Source organism: Seriola aureovittata, chromosome 19, assembly GCF_021018895.1.
Source record: "Seriola aureovittata isolate HTS-2021-v1 ecotype China chromosome 19, ASM2101889v1, whole genome shotgun sequence".
NCBI lineage: Eukaryota > Metazoa > Chordata > Actinopteri > Carangiformes > Carangidae > Seriola > Seriola aureovittata.
In genome coordinates, this window is record NC_079382.1 from 10728302 (window position 1) to 10739435 (window position 11134).

Genomic DNA, 11134 nt, shown 5'->3' on the forward strand with positions numbered 1-11134 from the left:
TTTACTGCCATATCTACAAACTCTTCTCATGGCTCTCTCCACAACATAGTTCTTTGCTTATTTTTTGTCATTTGATGCCACTGGTCAGCAGATTTATTGATTATCACCATGGAAACATTGCTTAGTTGAAAGTGGGGTCAGGTAATTCAATTTTTAGGCCTAAAATAAGTCTTTATTTTTGAGAAACTGTCTAACTTGGAGTAGACTAATCTAAGAGCAAAATCAAGACTCGCCCAAGACTTCAGACGAGTTTAAAATATCTTTGAGAAACCTGCCTCGTGTGCGTTTGTTCTCTCAGATAAAGTACAGAGTGGTCTTATGTAACAAAGCATCTGCTGAGGACACCCTTATTATACCACATTAGTATGTTCATCAACTTGCTGCAGTACAGCTAATCAGCATTTACACACTGAGTTGGTGAGCTTTTCGTTCTCAGATGACAACAGGTTTATATAACATGATTAGTAAGCCTGAGTTTGTGTGTGTGTGTGTGTGTGTGCGTGTGTGCGCACGCACGTTCTTTGCTCTTTTGTTTTCAGTGACATAGTGAAATACTATCAACAGGTCCTTGTCTGAAGCTGTTATTTACACTTTTCTCCCACCATTTATGACGCATCACTCACCTTCCCTTCAGAGCTTAAACAGGCAAACACACCTACACACAGACATACACATACACATGCAATACAACCAAGATATGCATGTAATTCATAAAGGCACTACTAGACAGTTCCGACAGTTTTGAGAGGATTTTTTTAACATGTTTGTTGCCATTATAACATGAAGACTTACAGCAAGTGCTTTAATAGAGACAGTGCTGTATTCAGACTGCAAATTACATAATGAACTCCCTGTCCCTTAAACCCAACTTTGACCATCACATTCATAATTCTAGCCTTAAACCAAAACCTAAATCCTCACCCTCATACTACCCCACTAAAAAATTGAGGATGCACCAAAATGTCCTCTCTTTGCAAACTCAAATAATAAATACATAAAATGCCCCCCAAAAGACTTAAATCCAATAGAACTAAATCACACTATAAAGCTTTGTTTTAGGGGTTCATAAGTGCCACATTATTTCCTCACAGAATTTTCAAAATCAACCCGGAGAGAACCTTGACAAACCACTACGATGATGGTCAATGATGAGGTAGCTGAACAGATAAGTAGCCTACTTTTTGGTAACCTAGCAAGCCAACCAGGCCACACTCCCACACTGACACTTCACCAAATCCAGTGGCAACATAAAAGCCTAGCTGTCCTCTCTGAATAGCCGAGGCTTTTATGTAACAGTGTCATTTGGTTCCTCACCACCGAGGCTCATTCACATTCATCGCCAGATCAACTATAGCTACAAACACACTCATCATCCCCGGAACAGAGAACGGACATTACAAGATGGAGGGAAGAGAGAATGATGACTGACATGAGCGGACTTAATGGATGGATGTCAACTGCCGGAGACAGCGCGGATATGGGCATGTGCTGGTCTTTGTGTATGTGTGGGTACGCTGTTGTAGGTGGGTGGGCTGAGGGAGTGTGTGTGTGTGTGTGTGTGTGTGTGTGTGTGTGTGTGTGTGTGTGTGTGTGTTTTTACTTCGACTTTAATATCCTGCACCTCAACTCCTCTGACGCTGCAGTGAAACCCTTCCTGTCCTTTCATCAAACGATCCCCGGGGTGTGTGTGTGTGTGTGAGTCAATGCTGGCTTTGGCAATGATGACAGTGCCACAGGGGGGTTACATAACGTACAAGTGTCTCACATACACACACACGCACACACAGACATAGAAAGGCAGTAAACACACAGCTTGAGTATTGTGGAGCCTCCTCTTGTTCGTGGTCCGAGCCTCGAGCTGCCTGTAAATTCAGAGGGAGAAGAGGGCCAGAAAGGAAAAACACTGTGTGGAGCTTTTGTTAGTATTTCTCCCTCTCTCTCTCTTGCTCTCTCTCTCTTTCTTCCTCTCTCCTCATATTCTCTCAACACCTCTCTCTCATTTCATTCAACTCTGGGCTATGACCACAGATGCAGACACAAGAGCAGTGCTTACACTCCTTTGGAGGTAACGTAACAATTTTTTTTAAAGCATTCACCACTACATTTTTTTTTTAGCTCTTTGTGTCAGGTTTTCAAGGTCAACACTTTTTCTGTGCTAGTGCACACTTTCCTTATGTTCTTACTGCTCTCTTTTGAGGAGGCAATATGTGACGTGCAAGCTCTCACTTGTTTGGCTCGTGATGCTTTCAAGTGCTAATAACAGATGTCGGTTTGTGTCTCACACGGACTGCTACTGTAGTGTCGAGGGTGAGATATAGTAGGTAATAAATACACACTGATGGATGGTACTTTATCGCCGCAACTCGTGCTGTCTCAAGGAGAAATTTCTTTTTCTAACCAACTGCGTGAGGTTCTTGGCATTTCAGTGAGGGAGGCGTGTGTTGGACACCTTGAGGGAACATAGAAAGCACCTGATGTGCCCTTTCTCGCTCTATTTTAGAAAGTGTGTGTGTGTCTGTGTGTGTGTGTGTTCTGTCAGTCTCCCTGCAAAGTTTGTTTTGCCCTCCAGCTCTCTGTATGTGTGTGTGTGTGTGTGTGTGTATGTGTGAAAATGTGTGTGCATCAGGTGGCTGTGGGGGACAGATTAATAATAGATTTGACCTGAGTTAAGGGAGAAACAGAGACAGCAGTAAAGAGTGGATGCTATATTTAAAAACTGCAAAGTCATACATGCAGCCACACAATGATTTTCTCCAAGAGAGGCCGGGGGTCAGGAACAAAAGAATACACACACTCTCTCTCTCTCACACACACACATCCACAGCCATCTTCTTGACTATATAATTTGTGGATGAGTCTTAATCGCTGCTTGTCTTTGTCTCTGCGCTTCCGCAGTGTAATAACGATTGCACTCGGGGTAGCTGTCGCACAAAAGCATAGCCTACATTTTCACACACTCACTTACCTTTGAATTTGTGATTGCAGGTTTGAACACAGACAGACAGGCAGGATAAATCTTGATGGGGAAAATGAAGAAGCAGCATTTGCACCCTTAGTAACACCACAGACGTACCCCCCCCCCCCCCCCCCCCCCCCCCCCCCCCCCCACCGCTCCTGCTCGGTGGCCAGTGGATCAAATTGTGGTTGTACTGGGCAGCTGGTCAGCTTTTGGGGTGAATGGGTGCAACTGTGTAAGTGTACTCAAGGTAATTCCTGAAGATGAGTGAAACTTTCCAGAATAAGTAAAGTTTAAAAAAAAAAAAAAAACTATTCCAGCTGAAAACAGTGTCAAAGTTTCAAAGGTTCAGTTTATTAATCTGTAAAAATCCTAATAAAAAAAAACACAGGAAATAAATACCCACAAAATGAAATTTTACATATAAAAAAACATAATAAAACTGCAAATAAAACATACAAAAAAAAATATCGAAGCAGACTGTGACTAAAATGAATTAAAATATGCCGAATACCTGGGTGTATACACATGCAAAAAATAGTTGGGGGAGCAATTCATCAAGAGACAGGGGTAATATGACCCCGACTTCAAACTCCTAACTTTGAATTAATGTGAACACCATGAACTTTTTAATTCCCTCAGTGGGTGGCTATAGTGGGGAAAAACTAAGTGCCAGCCAGTGAATAAGAAACGATTTGTAAAAGAGGGAATTTTAACAACCCAAGTGGTTGCATGAGCCAGTTTTACCTTTGTGTGATGCTGAAATGTCACAGTTAAAGAAAAGTGCAGTTTCAAGTGAAGTACAGTTGAATGGTGAGCCATAATACAGACATCCATTGGCATTATGTGTTATGGATGAACAGCATTTCAAATACTTCCTTTAAATTTACAGGCACCTAAAAATAATAAAAAAGTTTATTGCAAAATTTCCAATGCCTAAAATCGAAAGTAGGAGCTCATGAGGAGCATTTGAAGGCAGCATATCCCCCGCCCTTAGGAAAACTCAACCAACCATGCGTGAAACACAAAACTGGAAGGAAATAGAGGCGGGACGTCTCCGCCCTGAACAGTAAGAAAAAAAAAAAATTGCTTGATGAAACTCACCAAGAAGAAGAATGCGGTGTAGTTCGATTACCTCCCTGCCGAAGAACCTATAGCCCCTCTCTCCTTGTTGTGATTCGGGACATAAAGCATCCTTATGAAAGACAAAACGACCGCTTTGACGTGTAAGTAGTATGCATTGTATTTGAAAGCAACATCGATAGATCTATCCAAGAAATCTTTATAACACTCCTATGATACTCCTATGGGAAACTAATGGTCTTATTGTGAGACTCAATGGTGTTTGTGCAGTAACCGGCCTATTGTGATATTTATAGTTTCTTTCGTAAGCATAGCTGTTAACCCACTTTGTGTCTGTGGAGTGTCTGTGTGGCTGGGAAGAAAGCCCTGGCAGACATACTTGGGGGGGGGGGGGGGGTGCTCCATCCATTCACCCCATAATCCCGTGACCTGGATTTATGGTGCTGCTATCTATGCTGGAAATGCCTCGCTGATAGGGGCTCTGTTTAAAAGTGCCAGAGAAACGTTGGCAGCTCCAGTTTGCAACTAGTTGAACTCTGGAGCCGCGGGCAGTCAAAAATGAGAACTCCCTCAGACCTGAAAGGTTTGTTTGTTTCCCGTGGAAACGGAATCTGATGTGGCTTTTCTTTGTAAAATAGTCGATTGAGGCAAGATTTACAAACATCTGTTCTGATTTTACATAAGTTTTTTTTTGTGATAATGCAGTTTGCATTATGCAACAGTTTACCTACATTGTACTGTTTTGTACAGCTGTTTGCTTACATTGTCCAGACTTGCTTTTTTTTCCCCATTAAGTGTTGCTTCATGTGGGACTTTTTTTATGCGGATTCACTCCTTTTTACTCACGGTTAACACTGACCTGTTTCATTGGATTTCCTTTGGCCTTCACAGGTGATATCGCCTTACATACGCTCATTCCACTGAGGGGTGTTGATAAAACTTGAACCAGGTGCCTTACATAACCGTGCCTAACTGATCCCGTCTGGTCCTCTGCGTGCCAGCGGCCAAAACGCAGTGCAGGGTGGCATTTCCCCCACAGAATTTCATTTTTTGAACATCACATTGAAGTGTTTTGGCTTCACCCCCTGAGAGGCTTACCGGTTATAACAGATTGTGGATCTGAGCTCTTTCTTCTTCTTCTTTTTTTCTCTCTCTCTCTGGATGCTGGATGTATTCGGGTAAGGAGTTTCTCAGTCTGTACTTTTCCACTACCGGCGGCTTTTCTTGGCATCTGGCCTCCCTCGGCTCAGGCTCTCCCTCTCGTCTTTTGTATAACCTGCGTCACTCCCGGCTGTTTTTTAATTGAGAGGCAGCCAAACAGTTAAGCTGATAGGCCTAGTTAGGAGACTATCAGATTATTTGTACAGGACCTACTTGCAGACTCAGGGGGGGTTAGGCAGGGGAGTATGGATACAACTGTGACAAAAATAATCAGTAGCTTGGAGAATGAAGCCGAGTCTCTCTTGAGCAGTTTCACCTCATGTGCACATTTACTCTGTACCCCTGGAACATTAAGTGGCACCATATGTTAACCTAGTGGACACAGCTGGGTGCCATTAGCTTATAAGATTTGTTTCTGCAGCTGGAAATGTGCTGCCTTGGTGACAATTTCAGACTGTGTGACACACGGGACGTTAAGCAAAGTTGCTATGGTATTGCACAAACATATGTGCAAATAGTACAAGCCAGCCTTGTGGTAAATGACTCTTTTTTTCCTCCTCTGTTTTTTGACGCAAGCACATCTTGAGGTGCGGCTGTGACGCGCAGGGAGCGCAACGGCCACTGATTGGTCGAGAGCGGGATCGCTCACCCTCTCGTGGCCCATTTACCGGAGTGAAATATTTGCAAGGGATTACGCCCACCGGGAGGGAGGTTGGAGGGGGGTGGAGGTGGCGTGTGGGGGGAGGAGGGCAGCTCCGCCCTCCTCCTCCTCCTGGCCTGTTATAAAACAAGAGCCAAAAGCAAGTTAGTTATATTTTGACTTTGGCCAGTTGATGAGTGCAGAGTGTCTGTTTAACTCATCACATCATGACGATCAAGACAGAAACAGAGAAGCCTGTCCTGACTTACTCGAAATCCAGAGGGCTAGTGGCTTTAGTCACCGGTATGGAGTCACAACTGGATACTTTAAGCTGATTCTTCATGACATGGATTGGCAGCTTTTTGCTTTTTTGTTTAAAAATCTAAATATTCTTTTTTTTTCTCCCATTTTTCTCCTTTGCTTTGCAGCTTTCATGAAACAGAGGAGGATGGGTCTGAACGACTTCATTCAGAGGCTTGCCACAAACTCCTACGCCTGCAAGCAGTGAGTACCATCTGACTCATGTTATTGTTCTGCATTCACCAGTGGACACAGCACTGGGAAACACAAGCAGAAATGCCAGTTGTCTGTCCTCTGGAGAAACTTTGTGACTTCATGTGACTCCCAGATCAGCTAATTCAAATCTTAAAAAAAAAAAAAACAAACACACACAAAGGAGGATCTTTGTAATGCTTTCCAGTAGATGTACTAAGTTTTATTTCTTTGTTTTTTCAGTCCTGAGGTTCAGTCTATTTTGAACTTAAGTCCTCCTCAGGATGCCGAACTCATGAACGCAAACCCTTCTCCTCCTGTAAGTATATTTGAATTAAACAGTGAATTGTGTGCTTCTTCCTTTTGTTCACACTTTGACATATGCAGAGATGCACAAACGTTTCCTCTCTTAACATGTTTGCTATACATTTTGGAGTTATGTTATGGCTCTAACTCCCCCCATCCTTTTCTCCCTTGCTCCCCCTCTCACAGCCCAGTCCATCCCAACAGATCAACCTCGGTCCATCCTCCAACCCTTCAGCCAAACCCAGCGACTTTCACTTCCTCAAAGTGATCGGCAAGGGCAGCTTCGGCAAGGTCCTGCTGGCACGCCACCGCGCCGATGACCAGTTCTACGCGGTCAAAGTCTTACAGAAAAAGGCCATTCTAAAGAAGAAGGAGGTAAATGCGCTTGTACACAAGGCACTCACACTGGAAACACACACTCAGATTAGCTCATACCACAAAAAGGCCTCTTCTGGTCAACATGTCCAACCCCTGCTCTTTGTGTTACCTCAGGAGAAACACATCATGTCAGAGAGGAATGTGCTGCTAAAGAATGTCAAGCACCCGTTCTTGGTGGGTCTGCACTATTCTTTCCAAACGGCAGATAAACTCTACTTCATCCTGGACTACATCAATGGAGGCGAGGTGAGTCACTTGCTGAACTGCTGCCCGAAAAGAAGAGGAGAGAGATGGAAGGAGGAGAAGGGAGGAGCTGAGCTATTTAAAGAAGGAAGTTGATTGAACGAGGAATAGCTGAAAGAAAAAAGGGGAAGGGAGGTAGTGGACACAACCTGTTAATTCAGAATGATAATCAGACATGAAGATGAGGCAGAGACAAGAGACAGACAAGAGGGGGATTTCCTGTCATGAGAAGCAGAACAGAGGCTGTCGCTCTCTTGTCTCTTTTTTTCGGTCTCTCTTTCACTAAAGGAAACACCTCTCAGGAAATCATGGGGTGGGCTGGGACAGCGGGAGAGACTCGAGGGGCCAAAATTAGCAGCGCCATTCAGACTCAGTGTGTGTCTAATCGAGCTAATTTCCTGCGATTGTTGGACGAGCAAAGACAGTGCTGATTAAATATGGGGCCTTATCAGGAAACAGGACACATTTACTCTCCTTCTCCCCTTTCTCTTTTCTTCCTCTCTTTTTTCTCTCCATCCTACTGCTCTCTCACTCCACCTCTGGCCCTCATGTCATCCATCCTCCCCTGTCAAACTTTTAAAGCCGTCTCCTTCCTGCCTCTTTATTTCCTCCCATCCAGTTTCCTTTCTGTCTCTGTATCTGTCCCTTTATTATTGGCCTCTCGTGTACTAATTTCCTATCTGTGCACACATCTATGTCCCTGCAGCTTCACAGCCTCTGTAGATTAAGCATGAAGAAAAATTATACACTCATGAATAACCCTTGCTCTCCTGTGTTTTTCTCTTTCTTCCAGCTGTTCTACCACCTACAGAGAGAGCGCTGCTTCCTTGAGCCCAGAGCCAGGTTCTACGCTGCAGAGATCGCCAGCGCTCTGGGCTACCTCCACTCCCTCAACATTGTCTACAGAGACCTGAAGCCAGAGAACATCCTGTTGGACTCAGAGGGACACATCATCCTCACAGATTTCGGCCTGTGCAAAGAGAACATCGAACCCAACGGGACCACGTCGACCTTCTGCGGTACGCCAGAGGTAAGGATGAATTCTCCAGTCATGCTGACTCCTACTGTTTCGGTCTTTTGACAGCACTCTGTAATATTCAGTATGCAACGCTCACCACTTCTCCCTGTCTCTGCCCCCCCCCCCCCCCTGCAGTATTTAGCTCCTGAGGTGCTACACAAGCAGCCGTATGACAGGACAGTAGACTGGTGGTGTTTAGGAGCTGTTCTCTATGAGATGCTCTATGGCCTGGTGAGTAACATTCACACTACATCATTTTATTGTAAACTTACATCCCACCCTCAATATGTTCTTCATAACATTAGAAATACAGCTTATACTATATTATTTAGTTCTACTGTACACCTCTGAATAACAAAGGTACAGTTCTTTGACATCATTTATGTTCCGCGTGTTGGCACAGGAATCTATGCGTGATTTAAAATGATATAATCAGTGTTTTGTCATGTGGATTCCTGAGATCTGAATCATTTCCTTTTGTCCCTCCTCAGCCTCCGTTCTATAGCCGTAACACAGCTGAGATGTACGACAACATCCTGAACAAGCCACTGCAGCTGAAACCCAACATTTCCAACGCAGCCAGACACTTGCTGGAGGGCCTTCTGCAGAAGGACCGGACCAAGAGGCTGGGCTGCACAGAAGACTTTGTAAGTGTTTGATTATGTGATTCCATATGTGTGTGTAGATGGTTTTTTTTTTATTTTTTTTTACACATTATCTCTGTTAAAGCCCATCCTTTAATAGTTTGTTTCTCCGCTCTTTTCCAGATTGAAATTAAGAACCACATATTCTTCTCCCCCATCAACTGGGATGACCTCAATTCAAAGAAGATCACCCCTCCCTTCAACCCCAACGTGGTATGTTCCTTTTTAATACTCAAATAAGTGCTGACGATTGCAGATTTAGGATTTTCTACATTATAGTCTCCCTCTTTCCTCAGCTCTCAGTATTTGCAGCATGCACGCAGCGAATTAAAACATTTCCAATTATGGCTTGGTATTTTTACAGCCAGACTAATCCCCTGTTGTCTCTCTCTTCCATTACCCCTCTCTGCCCCCAGACGGGACCCAATGACCTGCGGCACTTTGATCCAGAGTTCACAGATGAGCCGGTGCCCAGCTCCATTGGCTGCTCCCCAGACAGTGCACTTGTCACAGCCAGCATCAAAGAGGCAGCCGAGGCCTTTGTGGGCTTCTCCTATGCCCCTTCTATGGACTCTTACCTATAGGATTTAAACACAGACACTCAATGGACACCAGTTTAGACTTACAGGACAAGAACCTTGACATGTCCATGGATCTGCATCTTGACCCCACCCCCTACATTTCCCATCAGGATTGATGGATATTTTCGAACCAACCCCTGCAACAACTCTGCATCTACAAAAGTTTATACATGTGCACTTTCCACAATCTCTCCAACTCTTAAATACATTTAAGAAGACTTGCTACAAGAGGATGCCTGACATTAAAAGGACTTATTGGGGTTGTAATCCTCCATTTTACCACGATTTACCAACGCACAAATTCTTCAACCTTCCACAGCAGACACAAACCAAGATCCCTCTTCAGCCTTTGATTGCTCATCTGTAACCTGATAGTGGAGGTCCTTTGCACATAGCTCAGGCAGCTTAAAAGCCCCCCCCCCCCCTTCCGACCCTGAAGCCACAACTGACAAGCACACACACACACCAACTTCCACCTTTTCTCAAAAGAGGAAGGCTGGGCCGTACTGTACCAGCCCTGAAAAGGAATTCCATCTTCATCTGTGTAGCGAAACATCTTCTCTCTTTTAAGATTCTGTCTACCACCCATGGGGACCTGCGTGTTGAGTCTGAACGAGTAGCTCGGAGATGACATTCATTTTGGTGCTTTAGTTTCTTCTTATTTCCTTTCTGCATGTTTGAAAAGGGAGTCATTTGAAGCTGAATGTTACAGAGGGGGACGTTTTTATTTCTCTCAAAGGTGCCTTTATTTTTCTTCCCTTCTCTCCATCAGAACTCTTTTGGGTTTGTCTGTGTCAAACCTTAATGTCACAGTTTCACTCGTTGGGTTTTTTTTTTTTTTTAAGTCACCAGAGAGGAATGATGTAGCACTAAATTTTATACTCCTCCTCTGTCTTTAACACGTGAGATGTAGGAACTCAACTGATGTTTCATATCTTTCATTTGCACATAAAACAATAACGGTAATGCTGATAGAGAGAGACAGACAGAGAGAGAGAGAGCACTGCTGCTAGGTGAGAAAGACAGTAACGTGTTCAGAGGTGTTTGTGTAGTTCTGCTTGCCAACTGTGTCCCCCTCATATAGTCTTCCATTCGCCTCACAGTAATGTAACGGAGGCCTGCTGACAGGCTGACTACATTGAAACTGAACATTCCATTTTAATATTGCTGTAATGCAGTTTGATGGTATTTAAGTTTGTTTGTATATTTGGAGTTATGTGTACTAGTTTTAATGTATATTGAACAAAAAACGACTAAAGGTATGCTTAAATATGTATATGTAACAATTCATGTTAAATGTACTGTAAATTGTAAAATTGTTTAAGATTTATGTGACCATGTTCAGTTTGCAATAAAAGTTTAACTTTATTACACCTTAAAAACTGGTTAAGGCTTCATTTTATTGGTTTTTCTTGTAGTCTGAATTATGCAGGTTCATCTTCTTTTAACATTGGCAGTGAATATCCAGCATCTGCAGAAAATAAGCACATCAAAGCATTTTTTAAGTTAGAGAGTAAATTTAAAAATGTAAGGAATGAAGATCAAATGGTAAACATTTACTAGTCTGGTTGGAAGAGGCCTGAGGTACTGACCTCTGCCAGACGTCCCACATAAGTGGCGAATGGACTTTAA

The 11134-nt window shown here is 43.5% G+C and overlaps 1 protein-coding gene across 6 annotated transcripts in view; it reads left to right on the plus strand.

Moving 5' to 3' along the window:
* Positions 1 to 10884, plus strand: part of sgk1 (serum/glucocorticoid regulated kinase 1) — a 36682-nt gene extending 25798 nt beyond the window's left edge. The window contains exons 1-10 of one of the 6 annotated variants that reach the window (XM_056404972.1): positions 1268 to 1499; positions 6269 to 6344; positions 6576 to 6651; positions 6825 to 7013; positions 7131 to 7262; positions 8053 to 8289; positions 8413 to 8508; positions 8769 to 8924; positions 9045 to 9134; positions 9338 to 10884. In XM_056404972.1, the coding sequence (XP_056260947.1) occupies positions 1418 to 1499; positions 6269 to 6344; positions 6576 to 6651; positions 6825 to 7013; positions 7131 to 7262; positions 8053 to 8289; positions 8413 to 8508; positions 8769 to 8924; positions 9045 to 9134; positions 9338 to 9505 (1302 nt within the window). In that variant the 5' untranslated portion in view covers positions 1268 to 1417 and the 3' untranslated portion in view covers positions 9506 to 10884. Of the gene's footprint in view, positions 1 to 1267; positions 1500 to 1790; positions 2066 to 3147; positions 4183 to 4502; positions 4623 to 5996; positions 6144 to 6268; positions 6345 to 6575; positions 6652 to 6824; positions 7014 to 7130; positions 7263 to 8052; positions 8290 to 8412; positions 8509 to 8768; positions 8925 to 9044; positions 9135 to 9337 lie in introns of those variants that run through there. The other 5 variants (XM_056404974.1, XM_056404975.1, XM_056404976.1 and 2 more) reach the window with 5 other exon arrangements.
* Positions 10885 to 11134: the final 250 nt, after the last annotated feature.